Source organism: Ascaphus truei, chromosome 10 (genome assembly GCF_040206685.1).
Source record: "Ascaphus truei isolate aAscTru1 chromosome 10, aAscTru1.hap1, whole genome shotgun sequence".
Taxonomy (NCBI): Eukaryota; Metazoa; Chordata; class Amphibia; order Anura; family Ascaphidae; genus Ascaphus; species Ascaphus truei.
The window spans coordinates 28,716,430-28,737,939 of record NC_134492.1 but is presented as its reverse complement, the minus strand read 5'-3'; the positions used below and the strand labels follow the sequence as shown (position 1 = coordinate 28,737,939).

Below are 21,510 nucleotides of genomic sequence, written 5' to 3'. Positions count from 1 at the left end.
GCCTAGGGGAGGCAGCTAGTAATGTGCGAGGAAGGAGGTCATCGGGGCATTTGTTAAGGGTTATGTTAGACCCTGTTGGGAAGGCACTTGGCAATAAGGGCAGACTTGGCTAGGATGTGATGGGATGGCAAATGGGGCATGTGTTTGGACAAACTGCTTCCCGAATTATCATGCAGGGGGAGAGGTAATACCATTCACATGTGAGTAGAACCATTGGAGGTCACACAGCACTATTGCCGTTTTTTAACCTTGCAATACTACACTACTTGAGTTCTCTCTGTGTCCCCTTTTTCTCTTGGTGCTGTCCCCCACTCCCCTTTTTCTTGGAAGACCACGCTTGCAGTAAGATCAAACCAAATCTGCAGAAATGTATGAAACATTCAAGTAAAGAGATTAAGAAAATAGGTCTCACAAACAGAAGTATTCTTTCAATATATTTCCTTTGAGCAGTTGACTGAACTAACATGACTTTCTAAAAGCCATCAGTGTACACCCCAAATCTTTGATCAGAGGAAACCCGAAAGGCCAATTCCTTAGATTAAAGGATTTGCTCAAACATGGAATTGTTTGTTGAACAATCTAGAGACCTTGCCCAGAGATTCCGATAGAGGGGTTATGCCACACGACATACAAAATGCATTTAAGAATGCTTATTTCACAGATAGATCCTGTCTGCTTAGAGATAAGCCACCTAAAGAATTAGAATATAAAGAAGAAATACCGCTATCTTTTATAACACAATATAGTAGACATGTGGATGACATCAAACACATTATCTTCAGACACTGGGATGTCCTGAAACTAGATTCCGAATTGGCATCTATTATACAGGACAAATCTAAATTTGTGTTCAAACGAGCGAGAACATTGGCTACACACCTATCACCACCAAGCCTCTATAATCCCCCGACAGTCCAGACAAAGACATTTACGGCTCCTACAGGCTTTCACAAATGCGTTATGTCAGCATTTGTGCATATGCAAAATCGCTACAGACAATTAAATCCCAAATCAATAGAGACAAATTCAAAATCAAAAGCTTTATTACTTGCAATAGTAATTTTGTGATTTACAAATTGAGCTGTGGATGTGGCAAGGACTATATAGGCAGGACCGTTAGATCGCTGAAGGTGCGGATAATGGAGCACCGTAGATCAATCAAGAAACAGGATATTGGTTTTCCTGTATTGAGACATTTCTCTGAATGCCCCAGGGGTGATGTGAAATCCTTCACCTTCAGTGGTCTTGAACAGGTCCCTCTTCCCATCAGACAAAACACAAAAAAAGGGCGCAGAAGAGAAGAAACAAAAAAGCAAAATCAATTGTAATGCAACAAAATGTATTAAAAAAAAATCACAAATAACAGTTAACAATAAAAAGAGAGAGAGGGGAGATCACACAGATCTATACATCCACTCCTCAAATACATCCCCACGAGGAATAAAAACCTGAAATAATCCAGGAACCCACAAACTCACAGTCCCAGTAGGAAGCAAAAACAGGGGGGGGAGAAACTCAATCCGCAATGACCAATAAGAAGCCGCAATATCATCGAGGGGGGGGGGGAGGGGGGAACTTTGCAACTTTCTATTGGATTACTTTTAAAATGTCTAGAAAGCAGCACCAGCAGCTAACCCAGTCAGTATCGCAGGACCCGGAGGGAACCCGGAGCTAGGGATAGCAAGCTTTAAACCCCTGACAGCTATCAGCCGGCCTGGTGCCCAGGAACACACACGCCCATACAAGTTGTCTTAGTCATAATTAATTAAGTGTTAATTAGAGAAATGTTTTAAAACCTGGACTGTTGGTCACCCCGCTAACGGCTGAGATTGCACCCCCCCCCCCCCCCCGTGAAAGATTGTTACCCGGGAAGAGGTTCTTGTTGCAGACAGCAGCATTGCACCGTGTGCGGGAGGGTAGGTGGGTGCGTGTATGCGAAGATGGTTCATGGAGCTAGAGGTGGCCTTTCCTGCAGGTAGGATGGGTCCCCTGCCCTCTGAGGTACCATGGATAGCCCTCAGGAAGGTCCCTGTACGTTGATGGTGGTCACAGTTGCAAGAAAGCATCTCTGGAACAGTCTGTCGGGGTCCTGCGGCTGGTTATCACAGTCCAGTTTATGGCTGAGAAAGTGCCTTTTGAATCTGTTGGGTGCCGCTGGATGGCTGGATCTGCTGGGCCCTTCTAAAGAGCTTTGCTCTGTTCCTAAAAACAAACAGAAAAACAGAGTAAGAGAGACACATAATCTGTGTGCATGTGCCTATGATGTCACCGCTTCATATGATGTCACAGCTTAAAGAACAGCACTGCTCAGTATGATGTCACTGCTTGTATAACAGCACCGCTTCATATGATGTCACTGCTATCAGTTTTACTTCTTTGAGCGCTTCTTGTCTGTGTGATGCCATTGTCCCCTTCTCCTATATACCACTCTGCACATACTGTACACCCACTATACACAGTGCTCTGCACATACACCCACGCCTATACACCGCTCTGCACCTACACCCACGACTATACACAATGTTCTGCACCTACACCCACCGCTCTGCTCCTACACCCACGCCTATACACACACCACTCTGCACATACTGTACACCCACTATACACACCGCTCTGCACATACACCCACGCCTATACAAACTGTTCAGTACATACACCCACACCTATACACACTGATCTGCACATACACCCACACCTATACACACTGCTCTGCACATACACCCACACCTATACACACTGCTCTGCACCTAAACCAACGCCTATACACAATGCTCTGCACCTACACCCATGCCTATACACACCACTCTGCAACCTACATCCATGCCTATACACACCGCTCTGCGCCTTTACACACCGCTCTGCTCCTACACCCACGCCTATACACACACCACTCTGCACATACTGTACACCCACTATACACACCGCTCTGCACCTACACCCACGCCTATACACACCGCACTGTACATACACCCACGCCTATACACACCGCTCTGCACCTACATCCACGCCTATAGACACCGCACTGCACATACACCCACGGCTGTACACACTGCTCTGCACCTGCGTGTTACAGATACACACCGCTATGCATGTTACAGATACATGCGTGTTACAGATACACACTGCTATGTGTGTTACAGATACACACTGCTATGCGTGTTACAGACACACACATTGCTCTGCTTGTTGCAGATACACACTGCTCTGCATGTTACAGATGCACACACTGCTCTGCGTTTAACAGATACACACATTGCTCTGCCGTTGCCGATACACATTGCTCTGCGTGTTACAGATACACACATTGCTCTGCCCGTTGCCGATACACATTGCTCTCCGTTTTACAGATACACATATTGCTCTGCGCGTTACAGACACACTGCTCAGCGTGTTACAGACACTCACTGCTCTGCATGTTACAGACACACACTGCTCTGCATGTTACAGACACACACACTGCTCTGCATGTTATTCCGTAAGAAAACACTTAGTAATGGTCTCTAAAGAGCAATCACAAATTGCCCTGACCGTGTAAACACACACAAAAAAAAGACCATTTGCTTGCAAGCTCTTATGTCATTTAAATGGATTCACCAACTCAAAGCCAATAATGACATGACTCAGAAAGCAGTATTTTTAGCTCCTATTTACAGTAGATACAAAATAAAGAACCTTCTTTTCCCCCTCAGCCTAAGTAAGAATGCTGCCCTCTTCACGGTCTGCGCATTTTCAATTACCAGAACTGAAAGCTTCAGGAAAACTGAATATGTATGAATGGCGAAAGCAATGTGTGCCGGATAATGCCAGCACTGCCCAGGTACACAGACCCCAGGGTCTCTGCCACCCTACTCTGTAATGGAGGGATCATTCTATCCTATGGAGCACCTTGTGTCAGTTTTGGGAAGTTCATTCCTATTAGACACAAAGAGAGCATAAACAGTGATTGGTGAAGGCATATGAAGTCATAAATTTGGAATATTTAATTACTAATGAATAATTATTAATAATCAATAACATAAATGAGAATTCTGTACATGAATAATAATAATTAATAAATTATTTTGTCTAATAGGGTCTATGTATACATGTCTATACTGTTCTATATCCAGGTGTGTGGATTGTTGTATACATCGATCACATCAATAATCACCATTATACAGTATAAATATTTTTATGACATGATGGTTTTTTAGTCTATAATTGCCATGTATTTCATATTCATCTCCACACATATTGATAATTGTCCTCTATGAACTACAAGGTTTTTAAATTATTCCCTGATTATGTATACTATGTAGAAAAATGTAGGTTTACATATACTAAATGTACCATATTACTATCAAGTTATATTTATGCATATATAACATTAATTGAATTTTCTATTATGTGTAAAATTATATATGTCTATCTCATGGTACTCTATCTCAGGGTTTTGCTTCTTAAGCAATAAGATTTTCATTTATCATTTGCTAAATGTTCGTTGTTTGTGATTAATAAAGTTTTTGTATAGAAACAAACAGTGTACCACCTGACCTGCTCGGCCTGTGGGGATGCACGTTGCGTCAGCGCGACTATGTTTGTAGACGCGCGATGATAACGTCATCTCAGAGGGCGCAACGGACAGTTCAGTTGAGTATAAAGAAGCTGCTAACGTTAAACTTTGTACACCTTGATAAAGTGCTGTTGCATGAAACGCGTAGGTGCGTTCATGTTGTCCATTTTTATTGTCTATTAGCCTGCAATAAATATGATCAATTGATTAACTTTTGGAGGTTGCCTGGATATTTTTTCCATCTGAAATTAGAGGTTGGATTCCCTTGGCTGTGCTCTATCGACACTTGCTGCTTTCTGGATCAATCACCTGGATGGACTGCACGCCGCTGATATCTGGAGTGTCCCTGGGAGTATACAGGTAAAGGGCCGCTGTGCCTTAATATATTTCCTGTATACACTGAACATTTATATATGTATTCATACTGGCCGGGTGTTCATTAATGTGTTAATTGGTGTGGTTGTCACATGGACACCCCTAGACACATATCCCCCCAGTTTTCATTGAAGAAATACTTTGTGGACACTCCATTCTTATCTGGAAACTATGCTGCATATGTTGTGCAAATGTAACTCTGTCTGATTACTGAGCCCCACAACTAACTTCATTCCAAATACAGGACAGTCCAGTTCAATACTGGACACCTGGCAACCCTAATTAGACCCCCCCCCCCCCCCAAGAAGTCAGGTTTACAGGATATCCCTGCTTCAGCACAGGTGGCTCAATCAGTGATTCAGTTGAAGATTGAGCCACTTGTGTTGAAGCTGGGATATCCTTAAAACCTGACCTGTTGGGGGAAGTCTTGAGGACTGGAGTACAGAGCCTCTGATCTACAATTTCACCGTCTCTGAGGAGGGAAACACTTTGCAGATCTGATGAGCAGCAGGGAAGGGGTTAACAGTGCAGCATCTCCTACATTACTCAGATTAGGTAAAGCTTTCAAAAGTAGCTGAGGATGTGCTTTCCAAACATGCATGATCCCCCAGTGCCTCAGTGTACAAAGAGGAATCTATCCGCACTGTGACCCCTTGAGCTGGTTCAGGCGCCTCACATTTCAAATTTCACAAGTCTCAGCAATTCATCCGGCACAAGGTGAAGAGTCAGCCTGTACAATTGTCTTTTCTTAGGAACACTGGTTTCTTTCATTTACTATATACCATCCATGTGAGCAAAGCTAAGCCCCATGGGTGCGAGAGGAGGCTGGGAAGCATTGCAGAACGTTCTGGCAGTGAAGAGGTTAATTAATTAACACTTCATGTGCTAAATACTACCAATACTCACTTTAGACGCAGCAAACAGAACTTCGACAGAGTGGACTGGGACTATTTATTTATGGTGTTAAACTCTTTTGGGTTGACAGGTAACTTCCTGATGGCAATCAACGGTCTCTATAGTTTCCCAAAAGCTGAGGTCAGGAGTTTGGGCTTCATATCAGAACTGATTGCCATTCAAAATAGCACAAGACAGGGTTGCCCACTGTCCCCTCTGGAGTTTGGATCGATATCGAAAGGGTAGATGTAGGACCCTTCAGGCTAGAAATGCTCCTTGGCTGCAACTAACTAGTTATATAATGAATCCTATTGCCTGGCATTCCCTAAAAATCTGGGATGCTTCAAAATCCGATTTAACTTGACCTCTCCAAATTCTCACATGCTTCCCCTATCGGCAACCCACAGTTTCGGCCAGGTATGGCCAGAAATATTTTTCTATGGTGGCAGAGGAAAGGTCTCGGAGTGGTGAACCTCCAGCGAGACAAGCTTTTGATGTACAAGACAAGCTTTTTGGGGCCCCACTAGTAAAGTTTTATTTTTTTGATCTCTCTAGATTGCCAATTTATGCTGTCTCTCCCCTTTCAGTTGTCCTCCACCCATATTTTTTTAATTAATCTGTATATCCTCTCCTCTCAGTAACAGGTTGATCTCAGTTCTATATCAGAACTTTATCTCAAACAAGATAAATGAAAAATGTGCTTACATGAGACACTGGGAATCAGAAATTGGGGAGACGCTGGAGGATTGGGAAGAGGTTTGGGAATCAGTAGCAAAGACTTCCATTACCACGATTACAAAATAAAACGTGTATAAAATAATGTATATGTAGGTGACACCTGCGTCCAACCAGACTACATAAGGTTTATAAAGCTGCTTCTCCATTGTGCTTCAAGGGATTGTGGGTAACTCGAATCTCTGTTCCACACCCACCAATTTGTGGAAGCAACTATTCGCCTAGATTAATGAAACATTTGAATTCAGGATCCCTATGGATGTTGCTAAATAGGCAGCCCAAGGAACCCTCCGTTAGATAATACAAGCTGATTAGGTGTAGTCTTACGGTGAGCAGATGTTGTATCGTTGCAATATGGAGACAGTCACACCAAGCATGACAGATCGTCAACAACATCTGGCATATAATGTACTGTACATGGAGAAACAGACTTGTTTTCATAATGACACATTTTCCAAATTTGGCAGGACGTGGGATCCCTGGTTATGTAAAATGGGGAGAACGAGACATGACAAATATTTATTAACTATCTGACCCAAGAGCTCATCTGCAGCCCATGTCCAAGTGGCCCATTATAAGTGGCAGGACTACTGAACAACTGAAGTTTAAAAGGAAGTTCAAAAGAAGTGAAGAAGTGGACACCCCCAACTGGCTCTGATTCCTGCATTTGAACTACGCTGGAAAGGAGGATATCATCTATACCAGACTGCATCATTACTGCTGTGATGCTGCCTTTACCATTTATATTTGCTGTGACTTCACTTCTTCTCAAATTATGCACTTCTTTTTACCAGCCTCAGTATGTCTCTAACTCTGTTCATATATCTCCATCTCTCCTTCCTTCATCACTTCTCTGTTCACATGAACTCCTTTCTTACCTGCGTCCTCTGACACCACACTGCTCTATCCCCTGCACTAAAAAACACCCCTACAAATCATCCTCACACATCCTCTTTCTATCCATGCTTCTCCTCCTTTCTTCTGGGGATATCTCTCCCAATCCTGGTCCCTGCCTTATTCCTACATGCGCTCGTCCTCGCCTGCCAAATGCAACCGCTACTCCTTCTGGTGTCAACCCCTCCAACCTCATACCCATCCCCTGCCACCCTCCCTTCTCCCTCCCTTTCTCCTGTGCCCCTTGGAATGCTCGCTCCTTTTCTAACAAGTTCCTCACTGTGCATGACTTTTTTCTCTCTCACTCTCTGCTCCTATTTGCTATAACTGACTCACTCAGTCTGACTCTGCTCACTCAGTCTGACTCTGCTCTGGAAGCTGCCCTCTCCTATGGTGGCCTTTCCTTCTCCCACACTTCGCGCACTGATGGCAGGGGTGGAGGCGTGGGGCTCCTGCTCTCCTCTCTCTGCCGTTACCGAACCCTTCCTATTCCTCCATCTCTTGCTTTTCACTCCTTTAAGGCTCAGACTGTCCAGATCTTCTCTCCTCTCCCTGTCCATGTGGCGGTCATCTATCGCCCACCTACCTCTACTCATCCCCCTTCTGCCTTTCTCTCTCACTTTGAATCCTGGCTCTCTTTCTTTCTCTCCTCAGACTCCCCTGTTCTTCTCCTTGGGGACTTCAATTGCCACATTGATGACCCCTCTCTCCCTTGGGCTTCCCGCTTTCTTTCTCTAACCTCTTATTTTGGCCTTCAACAGTGGACTTCAGCCAGCACCCACAAAGATGGCCACTACTTAGACCTGGTTTTCACTAAAAACTTCTCTCTCTCCGATTTCTCCATTTCCCCTTTTCCTCTCTCTGACCATCACCTCATCTCATTCTCTCTATCTCACTTCTCCCCTTCTCCACCTCCATCTACTCCCCGTTTCTGCAGAAACCTGCGCTCTATTCACTTACCTGACTTTGAGTCCACTTTAAGCTCCTCCCTCTACTCTCTCAGCTCTGCTACAGACCCTGACAACCTGGTCAGGAACTACAACTCTGCCTTGTCCTCCTCTCTTGATCTACATGTCCCGCTTTCTCTCTGCCGCCCTCGCCCTTCTAACCCTAGACCCTGGCTAAATTCCCACACGCGCATGCTGCGTTCCTCCACTCGTTCCTCTGAACGCCTCTGGAGGAAATCTCATACTCTCGCAGACTTCCTTCACTACAAATTTATGCTATCCTGTTTCAACTCTGCCCTCTCGCAAGCTAAACAAGCCTACTTTTCTTCACTAATCAACATGCACAAGTCTAACCCACGCCGACTGTTCTCTGTCTTTGATACTCTACTCAAACCACCCTCAGCTGCCTCTCCTTCCTCCATCTCCGCTCAGGACTTTGCTGACTATTTTAAGGAAAAGGTGGAATCCATACGTCAGAACATCCCCTCTGTTTCTTCCTCCCATCCTACACCTCTTCCTAACTCTCCTCCTGCCTTCCTTGACTCTTTTTCCACTGTCTCAGAGGAGGATGTGTCGCTGTTGATCGCCTCTTCTCCCTCTACCACTTGCCCTCTTGACCCCATTCCCCCCCATCTCCTAAAACCTCTTGCTTCTACTATAATCCCTACACTCACACACATTTTTAACTCCTCCCTCTGCTCTGGAACCTTTCCATCCTCCTTCAAACATGCAACAGTCATACCATTACTCAAAAACAGCAAGCTTGACCCTACCTGTCTTTCTAACTATCGACCTATCTCCCTCCTGCCTTTTGCCTCTAAACTCTTTGAACGTCTTGTATTCTCTTGCTTGCTCCATTTTCTCAACACCTATTCTCTCCTAGACCCTCTACAATCTGGCTTCCGCACTGCTCACTCCACGGAAACAGCCCTCACTAAAATAACTGATGACCTCCATGCTGCCAAAGACAGGTCATTACACTCTGCTCATATTACTCGACCTCTCTGCAGCATTTGACACCGTGGACCACCCTCTTCTTCACATTCTCCATACTCTTGGTATTCGGAACAAAGCTCTATCCTGGATCTCATCCTACCTCTCCCATCATACTTTAAGTGTCTCTTCTGCTAACACCGCCTCCTCCTCTATTGATCTCTCTGTGGGGGTACCCCAGGGCTCTGTCCTGGGACCTCTTCTCTTTTCTCTGTACACACTCTCTCTAGGTGACCTAATAACATCTTTTGGGTTTAATTATCACCTCTAGGCTGACGACACACAAATATACTATTCAACACCCGACCTTACACCTGCTGTACAAACCAAAGTTTCTGAATGTCTCTCTGCTATATCATCCTGGATGGCCCTCCGTCACCTTAAACTCAACATGGCTAAAACAGAGCTCCTCATACTTCCTCCCAAACCTGGCCCTACTATCTCTTTCCACATTACTGTTGGAACTACGATCATTCACCCAGTAGCCCAAGCACGCTGCCTAGTGGTCACACTCGACTCCTCTCTCACATTCGCCCCTCACATTCAAAACATTTCGAAAACTTGTCGCTTTTTCCTCTGCAATATAACAAAGATACGCCCCTTCCTCTGTTGCTCAACTGCTAAAACTCGGAGGAGTCTCCAATCACTCCCAGACCGGGGTGGGTCAGTTGTTGACTAGGACCTGTAGAAGGGACGGAGCCCCCGAGCCCGGCCATGGTTCCCAAGTTTTGTAGAACTGGGGCATTCTCTGTTTCAGCATGGCCGTGAGCCTTTCCATATTCATAACTGTGTTTATCCTGTTCACAATTGTCCTCCTGGAGGGGGCTTTTATTTGCTTCCAGGCCGCCGCAACTGAGCATCTGGCTGCCGTTAGTATAGCGGATATCAGCCTGGATAGTGGGGCGGGGAGGAATTCTATTGGTTTCCCCAGCACGTAGGTCAGAGGGTCCAGGGGGACCTCCAGTCCTAGGGTTTCGTATAGGAGTCTTTGGACTCTGGACCAGAACTTCTGGATCTCTGGGCATGACCACCAAATATGGGCCATGTCACCCTTTTGACCACATCCTCTCCAGCACAAATCATCCGTGCCGGGGAAGATCTGGCTCAGTCTGCTCGGGGTCAGGTACCATTGAAATAGTATTTTGTAGATGTTCTCTTTTGTGATGGAGCAAATCGATGTTTTGGAAGCTGCTTCCCTGACATCCTCCCAATCCTCCAGATCCATTTGTGTGTTTAGATCCGCGCACCATTTTTGCATGTAGGTATGGGAAGGTGGGGGGTGGGAGGCCTCGATTATTCTGTAAATTTCAGAGATTAGTCCTCTCTGGTATTCGCCTTTTCGACAGAGAGACTCGAATCTGGTCTGCGGGGGGAATTTGGAAGTTTGAGACAGAGCTCCAAGGAAATGCCTTACCTGAAGGAATTTGAAAATGGGGAGGATGGGGGCTAAGAATTTAGTTTTGAGCTCTTGGAAGGACAGAGCTTCGTCATTCTTCAGCAGATCTGCAACTATTCTAATATCTAGGTCCTGGAATTTACCGAATTGGGTACGGGAGCACCCAGGTGGGAATTCTGGGTTTCCGAAGATGGGGGTGAGTTGGGAGGGGGATGAAGCTAGGCCATATTTCCCTTTGTTTTTAATCCAGGTGGACCACGTGCATTTCCTCGCCCCAAGCTCAAGTTTCTGGGGTCTCTTTTCTTTGTTCGCCTGTGACCATAGCAAAACCGGGAGGGGGGTGGGGGATGCGTGGTGGGACTCTATTGCTAGCCAGCAGTTGGAGTTCGGGGGGTTATTCCAAACCACCGCTTGTCTCAGCTGTGCTGCCTGGTAGTATCTGACCACGTCTGGGGCCCCCAAACCCCCTCTTGTCTTTGAGGACAGGAGTACTGACCTCGAGACCCTGGGTTTGCGCTGTCTCGATATGAAGTGTAGGATATGGGACTGTATGTTCCTTAGTTCCGCTAATGGGACTGGTACTGGGAGTGTTTGGAAGTAATAGAGTAGACGGGGAAGGATATTCATTGTAGCGGACACAATTCTACCACACCAGGAAATCTGGTGGGAGTTCCAAGTGTCCAAGTCTCTTTTGATTTTGTAAAATAGGGGCGGGTAGTTAGTACGATATAGAGAGTTATATGAGTTAGTTATTTTTATTCCTAAATATTTTATGTGGGAGGTGTTCTATTTATATTATATATGAGGGGGAGAATGTGGGGAAGATAGGCACTTTTGGGAGCTTCGCCTTAGTACAGGTAACCATGAGGTGTGCATATAGTTGTGAAGGAGAGCCCCACCTTTTACTTGAATATACGGGGAGTAGGTGAGGGGACGGGGGGGGGGAGGAGGGGGAAGGTGGGGAGGGGGGAGGGGGGGAGACAGGGGGAAGGGGGGGAGAGAGGGGGGACAGGGTAGGTGCTTATGGAAGCATCACATTCGGAGAGAAACAAAACAGCAGTATCACTTTATAACCGACAGTCTTCTTCCCCCTTGGAGACTGCTAGGGGGGCCATCATATGATACAAGAGGAGCGTACAGTCGCGGAGGAGAGCTCAAAGCGCTCTTTTTACTCAAGTATCCAAGGGGGGGTGAGGAGAGGGGGGGAGAAGGAAGGGGGGGAGGAGGGGGGAGAAGGAAGGGGGGGAGGAGGGGGGAGAAGGGAGGGGGGGAGGAGGGGGGATGAGTGTTTTTGGAGGCATTGCGCTAGGACCGTTAGAAAACAATTCACTCACTGTGTAGTCATCATAATATTCTGCCCCCTTAGGGGCTGTTTGGGGGGCCCTCGCTTGCCCGTGGGTGTGCAAACAATTGTGTGGGAAAGCCCGAGGCGCTGTTTTTTTACACCTGTCTGCGGGGTGCAGGTGGGGGGAGGGGGGAGGGAACGTAGGGGAGGGGGGGAACGGGGAGGGGGGTACGGGGGGGGGGAACGGGAGGGGGCATTGGATGGGGGATGAGGGGATGGGGGACGAGGGGGGGAAATGCGTTAGAAACATTATATTGGAACATACATGGAACTCAGTTAGTCGTGCATATTTGACATAATATTGAACTTCTGTAGTGAGCTTTGGGGGGGGGGGGTCAAACCATTGGATGCGAGAGTATGGAAGTGAGCGGGGAGTTGGGCCTGTGGTTTGGGGAGGGGGGGAGAGGGGGAGATTAGAGTTATACGACCTTCCCTCAGGGGCTGTTGGAGAGGGGTATAAGTCCTCAACTCAGGATTTCCGAGCTTGTGCAGCAACTGTTAGTCCTGGGGGGCTTCCCTTCTGCTTTGTCCGGGCTGCTGGGGCTTGATGGGCCAGATTGTCCGGGGGAGAGTGTTCCTGGGATGTGCTCAGCGTCTCTGGCCAGAGATAATCCCCATTCTCCAGGCCTCCGTAGATCGTTGCGCGGTGAAATGCGCTGGCAGTCGGTCTTTCGTGGTTCCGGCTCTGTCAGTGTGGAGGGAGGATAGGTCTCGCGGGGAGCTTTCCAATCAGCGGTTCCTCGGGAGGGATCTGGGGAGACAAGGAGGCAGCAGCCGGACGAGGAGTGGTGTGGTAAGTCTGGGCGCGGTGGGGCGAGGGGAGGGGAGGGGGGGGGTGTTTGGGTGTTGCGGACAGTTTTGATTCGGGGTATGCCACTGTGGGGGGACGGGGGGGCGAGGGGGGATGCGGTACCATCCACTAACGGAGCATCCCTTTAACAGCTAACGGGATAGAGCAGGGTTGCACTTAAGAAAGTGAGTATGTTGCTGGGTATGGGGGTGTCCGTGTGGGTGAGCGGAGAGATGGGCCGTCTGGCAAATAGCTGGGTGGTGTTTTGCTCAGTGGGTCCTCTGGTTGGCGAGACGTTCAGAAGCTCGTGGGGTCTCCGTAGACTCTGGCCGTGCCATGGCGCGAGAGGGACGATCCTCCTCCCGCGGGGGAGTGATGCCGAGGGCCTTTAGGAAGTCGTTCGAGTCCTCAGGATCCGAGATGGTAAAAAATCTGCCATTCCAGGGCACTATTAATTTGAAGGGGAAGCCCCATCGATATTTAACTCCCCGATCTCGTAGGAGAGTTGTGAGGGGCTTCATCTCCTTCCTCTTTATGACAGTGGTCCTGGATAAGTCACTGAAGATCTGGATGGTGTAATCGTCCACTTGAACATCTCCTGCCCCTCTGGCGGCCGACATTATCCTTTCCTTTGCAGTGTAAGCGTGAAACTTCAGTATCACGTCCCTGGGGTGGTTCGGGTCTGGGGATTTTGGTCCCAGGGCTCTGTGTGCCCTATCAAGCTGGAGGTCGTGCTCAGACAGCTCAGGAACTAGGTTTAGGAATACTTTCTTGAGGTAGGTTTGAATAGATTCTGGCGGCACTGACTCAGGGATACCTCTGAAGCGCAGATGTGCTTTCGGTCACGGTTTTCATGGTCCTCGAGGGCACTTTTAAGTTCTGCGATTTCATGACCCATTCTGGCCATATCATCTTCTGTGTTGGAGTGGGCTGTCGAAACGACGTCCATTTTGGCCTCCAATACCTCGATTCGCGTGGTGAGGGTGCCCAGGTCTGATCTGATGCCCTGGAGGGCCGTCTCTAGGTCTTCCAGAAAGCCCCTTCTCATTCTGAGGAACAGGGACTCGAAGAAGTCTTTATTTTGTTCCTGTTGGGCGGATTGAATTGGCCGAGCATTGCGTCCTCCGCGGCGTACGTGAGCTCCTCGTCGCCATCTTGGGAGTCAGAGGACGGCTCCATCTGGCGCTGTGCGGGCGGAAAAAAATTGTGACTGGGTTTTGGTTCTCCTCTGCTGCTTTCCTGCCATGTCGTGGGTTCAGGGAGGGTACTGGCCACTTTTGGGTTTTTTTTCAGAGGTGTGGGGTGCTTAATTTAATCGCTTTCTTTGGAGGGCATCGGAGCTCTTCACCTAGCCAACCATTCACGGTGATGTCACCGGAAGTCTCCCAAGACGTATCCTTTTGATATAGTTATGTGAGAAACACAGTGATCACATATCGGAGGAGGACCACACACACACAATACTTATGACAATCGTATGGAAAGGATGAAAATGTACCCCACTGCACAATTGTCCCTTAGTGTCTCTTACTCAGTCCCGGTGGTCCAGAGGCTATCCAATGGGCACTGTTGGTGCCAGCACAGCATTGGAGCTGGTATGAAACGTCGGTGTGTTAATAGGTGCAGGCCAGAATGATGATAGATGTGTAAGATGAAAAGGATATTGAAGTGTTTATAATGCCGATCCTGTGGATGTGTTTCCGCTTGATCTACTCACAGCTTCAGGCCCCCCAGGTTACACTGGTCTCCCTTACTTGCTGCCTCCGGGATGTGCTGCTGTGCCAGTTTGGAAGGCTCTGCCTGCCATCCCGCTGTATCTCTCGCCAGTAGCTCTCTCTTAGCCCCTCCTTCCATGATGTCATCCTTCTTGGTTACCCTATCATCTCGCTCCTTTCCTTAGTAATAGTCTTTAATCAGAGGCCCTGTCTATCATTATACTTATGTGTGTTAAGAGGGGTGTTGCGTACGAAACAGGCTTATTTTGCATACGACCTGCCTATGTATCCCCTTTCTTCTTCTTTATCCCCCCAAATACTTGCAATAGAACATAAAGAAAATGTATACATATACTAATAAATGATTACTCTTATAAAGGGCCACAATCACCTATATTTAACACTTGAGGAATCCTTGCCACTGCTACATTCTGGTTACAGGGGGGGTTCCACCTTAAGGGTGGGGCCCAGGTTTGCAATAGAAGGGGCAATTCTGCGATCGTGGGGGTGTGTGTATCTCTGCACAGAATAGTTTGCATGGGACGCCCTGCACCCTTGCTTTAAGCACTTCGTTTAGCCGTGGAAACGGCGCAGCCGGCAGCTCCGCCAGTGCCGTCTCACCTTGTTAGTTAGCTCTGCGGTGCGGCGCAATGTATTGGGGGGTGTGACATTTCCGACGTGGTCAGCACCGCAGCCTACGTGGTTTCGGCCCACAATGCTGTGCAACGCCGCTTCAGCGCGCAAAACTTTCACCTGGGGTGGCCATCTCTACAACTACACTTTCCGGTGCCTGCCTGCACCCCTGACAAGCCCTGTACGCCCGTGGGTCCCTTCACCAGCTGGGTTCTCCTGAGTCTGCCATCCTCCCCTGATCCCAAGACAGTGTGAGAGCATGCCTCCCTTATTGTAGAGATCCGTACTTATGTGAGCAGTGAGGGTGAGTACTGAGCCTCTGTCCGTCATGCTCGCCAGTCAGGACAGGAGAAGGCTGACTAGTTCATGTACCAAGCACAGCGAGCCACAGACCCGTCTCTTAGAGGTCTAGGACATTTTGCCACGACCACATGGCCGCTGGTTCTTTGCCATGACTCACCCCGCTGCCAGAACCTGCTGCGCCGGCCACTTCGCCGCTAAGGTAAGTGAATAAACCCCCTACCCTAAGTCTTTACACTAAAACGCCCAACCCTAACCGCTAAAACCCCTTAAATAAACCCCTACCCTAACCAGTAATAAAAACTTACCTTAGAAGCGGCGGTGGGGATTCCAGTGCCGAATCGGCTGTGGCAGAGGGTCCGTCTGCTGCCAACCACCGCTGGCCATTTGGTCGCGGCGAAACAGCCACGGCCAAATGTCCCATTCTAGTCAATAGAGCCTCTGCCACCCTCCACATTTCACAAAGATATAGCCGAGTCTGACCAGCTCAGCGGCCCAGTGCCCAGCACCTACTAAGCCATCACAGTTTCTTGCCAGCCCTCCCAAGAGATAACTGACCCAGTTGTCCAGCATTGATCTGTGCAGCGGGTCTGGTACAGAGATGGATAGCAGCCGCTAAGTAATGGAAGTATAAGTGCATTTACTTCCTGGGTTTGATTTGAGGTGGGCAGCCGCTTCAGGAGCAGAACAAAAGGAGGGCCACGTCATTACATCGAGAGATACTTAGTTATCCCACTGTCTAAAAGCAGATCAAAGGGAGCACAATAGCACAAGAATTATCTTATTACTGCAGCACAAACAAGAAGTGCAGTGTATGTTGTCATTTATGGGTGAATGAACAACAGCGTGCGTACCCGGCATATCCCTTAGAACCCACGCCATTAAATTGCAAGCACTTTAAGCAAAGTGGTCCAGGTTATTATACTTGATGTTATAGGGCGTTAAGACTGCTGCTTTACTGCACGTGTCCCTTATTGGGAGGGGTTTTTTTTTTTGCATACGCAGCCTTGTTATTTCCAGGGATGGAGACAGATTGTTGGTTTTTGGGGGTTTTTACGTCACATTTTATATTAATTATGTTGTAATACATTTTATTGGGTTTTCATTTGGGTTATTTGATATATTGATATTTCAAACACAAATAATGGTTGTTGTTGTTGTTGTATTGCCATTTCAATGGGTTTCCTACACCTAAGGAATAAAGGGAAAGTCCTTTGATGTCAACCAATGCGTTAATGAACGGTTAACATTGTGTAATATTTACACCGAGTCGCGCTGAAGCGTGCCTGGTTAAAACATTGCATGTTGAGGTAAACGTACCGGTCCATACAGAGAGTTGGGGGCAAAAAGTTGTATGCATGCGTTTTCTTTCGGTCACATAAAAATGGCTGTGCCTGTCCCTATGGATGTTTTAATTCCATCCAATTTTACCATATTCAAATAAATGATTGTTCAGTGGGAAAGAGGGGAGAGGGAGAGAGTAAGGGGGGGAGAGGGAGGTGGAGTGGCGGGAGAAGATAAAGGGAGAGGGAGGGAAGGAAGGAGGGGGAGAGAGGGGAACGGGAGGAAAAGCAGAGGGAGGGTGAAAGAGATGTTAGATGCTCTATATGTTGTTTTTCATGCTTTGATTTTTCTTAGTAGTTATGTTTTCTTTAGAAGATTCACCAGATAGAGCAGGGGTGCTAAACCCCAGACCTCAGTGAAGACTGAGCCTCTGATTTGAGCAGAAGCTTGAGAACTGGAGTTAAGCCTCCCTGTGATAGAAGATGCAATAATTCTAGTTATATATAACTGTCACCCTGAAATATTGTACTTATTGTGTTCACTTTATTGTACTGTGAAAATGAAAACCTTAAATGCAATTAGATTTTTTTTAATGCCGGATTTAGATGGTATTTGGGGGAGGGGGGGGGAAAGAAGAGGTGGAAGGGGGGAAGAGAAGGCGGGGGAAGGGGGGGGAAGAGGAGGGGAGAGGGGGAAAGAGAAGGCGGGGGAGGGAGAAAGAAGAGGCGGGGAGGGGGAAGAGAAGGCGGGGGGAGGGGAAGGAAGGCGGGAGGAGGGGGAAGAGAAGGCGGGGGGAGGGAGAAGGGTGGTGGGGGAAGAGAAGGGTGGTGGGAAGAGAAGGTGGGGGGGGTAGAGAAGGTGGGGGGTAGAGAAGGTGGAGGAAGAGAAGGTGGGGGGAAGAGAAGGTGGGGGGGAAGAAGGTGGGGGAAAGGAGAAGGTTGAGGGGGGGGAAGAGAAGGGTGAGGGGGGAGAGAAGGGGTGGGGGGGGGAGAGGAGAAGGTTGAGGGGGGGAAAGAGAGGTGAGGGGGGGGAAAGGAGAGGTGAGGGGGAGGGGAAAGAGTTAGGGGAAGGGTTGAAGGGTGAGGGGGGGAAAGAGAAGGGTGAGGGGGGGGAAAGAGAAGGGTGAAGGGGGGGAAGATGAAGGGAGGGAATGAGCAGGGTGAGGGGGGTAAAGAGAAGGGTGAGGGGGGGAAGAGAAGGGGGGTGGGGGGGAAGAGAAGGGAAAGGAGAAGGTTGAGGGGGGGGAAGAGAAGGGTGAGGGAGGGGAAAGAGAAGGGTGAGGGTGGGGAAGAGAAGGGTGAGGGGGGGGAAAGAGAGGGTGGGGGGGGAAAGGAAGGGTGAGGGGGGGGAAAGAGAAGGGTGAGGGGGGATGAAGGAGGGGATGTTGGGGGGGAAAGAGAAGGGTGAGGGGGGAAGAGATGGGTGAGGGGGGGAAAGAGAAGGGTGAGGGGGGTGAAGAGAGGGTGAGGGGGGGAAAGGATGACGGGTGAGTGGGGGAGGGAAGGAGGAGGGAAGAGTGGGTGAGGGAAAGAGACGGGTGAGGGGGGGATGGGAAGGTGAGGAGTGGGGTTGGGGAAGGTATGGTAGGGTTGTGTTAGGGGTGGGGGATGTTGGGGGGGGTTTGGGGGAAGGGGTGGGGGGGGTTATTGTGGAAGAGTCGGGTGGGGGGGGGGTATGCGTATGTTTGGACACTAGCATGAGCAAAGGGATGAGCACAGACAATTGATACAGAGGTGGACAGGTGTGCTCAGTGCTGCCTGGTGATACAGTGGCCCTGTGTGTGCACAAGCTGCCGCGTACAAGTACCTGCTGTCTGTAGGCTCAGCCCCGTATCCATCTTGCTGTGGGGTTTGGTGCTGATGACAGGTAGCAGAGAACACACACCGTGATGATAAAAGCCAGCAGGACCACGGCAGCTATCGATAACCCACCAGCGCCCCACACTGCGGAGAGAGAGACAGCAACACTATCACAAGCAGCCCTGCAGCAGGATCCAGGGCCACGCGGAGCAGCACTGCACGATCAGCACCGCACAGAGCAGCATAGAGCAGCACCGGCACGGAGCTCACCGGACAGAGCAGCACCGCCGCGGAGAAGCATCACAGAGCAGCACAGCAGCACCGCACAGAGCAGCACCGCGCGGAGAAAGAGCACATAGCAGCAGAGCACCGCACGGAGAAGCATCCCACAGAGCAGCACAGAGCAGCACCGCACAGAGCAGCACCGCCGGAGAAGCACAGAGCAGCATAGAGCAGCACCGCACGGAGAAGCATCCACAGAGCAGCACAGAGCAGCACCGCACAGAGCAGCACCGCGCGGAGAAGCACAGAGCGACACCGTACAGAGCAGCCCCGCACGGAGAAGCATCACACAGAGCAGCACAGAGCAGCACCGCACAGAGCAGCACCGCGCGGAGAAGCATCACACAGAGCAGCACAGAGCAGCACCGCACAGCAGCACCGCGCGGAGAAGCACAGAGGCAGCATAGAGCAGCACCGCACGGAGAAGCACCCACAGAGCAGCACAGAGCAGCACCGCACAGAGCAGCACCGCGCGGAGAAGCACAGAGCAGCATAGAGCAGCACCGCACGGAGAAGCATCCCACAGAGCAGCACAGAGCAGCACCGCACAGAGCAGCACCACGCGGAGAAGCACAGCAGCACCGTACAGAGCAGCACCGCACGGAGAAGCACAGAGCAGCATAGAGCAGCACCGCACGGAGAAGCATCCCACAGAGCAGCACAGAGCAGCACCGCACAGAGCAGCACCACGCGGAGAAGCACAGAGCAGCACCGTACAGAGCAGCCCCGCACGAGAAGCATCACACAGAGCAGCACAGAGCAGCACCGCACAGAGCAGCACCGCGCGGAGAAGCATCACACAGACGAGCACAGAGCAGCACCGTACAGAGCAGCACCGCGCGAGAAGCACAGAGCAGCACCGCACAGAGCAGCACAGAGCAGCACCGCACAGAGCAGCACAGAGCAGCACCGCACTGAGCAGCACGAGAGCAGCACCGCACGAAGCAGCCACCGCGCGGAGAAGCAGCACCGTACAGAGCAGCACCGTACAGAGCAGCACCGCACGGAGAAGCATCCACAGATTAGCACTGCAGGGGGTTCTCAGGGTGTGAAACGTGAAATTGAATTTGACCCTTTGGGTGCCTATAGATGTAGCTGCTATGCCACAGCTGGGTCTGCACTCCGGGGCCCAGGGAGTGGCTACATCATAATGTTACTGCTCATTTTCCCAGGTGAGATGGCGTCCGGCGCTCCTTGTGATCTATCAAGAATCCTCCTCCTTCCGTTCCATTATCAGTGACGGACTGATCACGTGATCTGCGTGTTACATACACACTGCTCTGCGTGTTACAGATACACACACTGCTCTGCGTGTTACAGATACACACACTGCTCTGCGTGTTATAGATACACACTGCTCTGCGTGTTACAGATACACACAGCTCTGCGTGTTACAGATATGACACTGCTCTGCGTGTTACAGACACACTGCTCTGCGTGTTATAGATACACACTGCTCTGCGTGTTAGACACACTGCTCTGCGTGTTATAGATACACACTGCTCTGCGTGTTAGACACACTGCTCTGCGTGTTATAGATACACCATGCGTGTTAAGAACACTGCTCTGCGTGTTATAGATACACACTGCTCTGCGTGTTAGACACCACTGCTCTGCGTGTTATAGATACACACTGCTCTGCGTGTTAGATACACACTGCTCTACGCATTACAGATACACACTGCTCTGCGTGTTACAGATATACACTGCTCTGCGTGTTACAGATACACACTGCTCTGCGTGTTACATGACACACTGCTCTGCGTGTTACAGACACACACTGCTCTGCGTGTTACAGATACACACTGCTCTGCGTGTTACAGATACACACACGCTCTGCGTGTTACAGATACACACTGCTCTGCATGTTACAGATACACACACTGCCCTGCGTGTTACATATACACAATGCTCTGCATGTTATAGATACACACTGTCTGCGCGTTACAGATACACAATGCTCTGCGTGTTGCAGATACACACACTGCTCTGAATGTTACAGAAACACACACTGCTCTGCATGTTACTAATACACACTGCTCTGCGTGTTACAGATACACACTGCTCTGCGTGTTAGATACACACTGCTCAGCACGTTACTGATACACACTGCTCTGCGTGTTACAGATACACACACTGCTCTGCGTGTTACAGATACTCACACTGCTCTGCGTGTTACAGATACACACTGCTCTGCATGTTACAGATACTACACTGCTCTGCGTGTTACATATACACAATGCTCTGCATGTTATAGATACACACTGCTCTGCGCGTTACAGATACACTGCTCTGCGTGTTGCAGATACACACTGCTCTGAATGTTACAGAAACACACACTGCTCTGCATGTTACTAATACACACTCTGCTCTGCGTGTTACAGATACACACACTGCTCTGCATGGTACTAATACACACTGCTCTGCGTGTTACAGATACACACTGCGCAGCAAGTAAACACACAATACTTTGTCAAGGCAGACAAAGTGGTACCGAGTATATACCAAGGCATTCCCAGCAGCCAGAAGTTTTACCACCACAGAGAGAGCAAGAGATGTTATTATAGGCAGCTCCT

General features: G+C 49.1%; 1 protein-coding gene across 1 annotated transcript in view; it reads right to left on the bottom strand.

The window, feature by feature from the left end:
* Positions 1 to 1,025: 1,025 nt before the first annotated feature.
* Positions 1,026 to 21,510, bottom strand: part of SHISAL2A (shisa like 2A) — a 21,773-nt gene continuing 1,288 nt past the window's right edge. The window contains 3 exon segments of the mRNA XM_075615511.1: positions 1,026 to 2,202; positions 18,660 to 18,716; positions 18,719 to 18,819. Coding sequence (XP_075471626.1) covers positions 2,018 to 2,202; positions 18,660 to 18,716; positions 18,719 to 18,819 — 343 coding nt within the window. The 3' untranslated portion in view covers positions 1,026 to 2,017.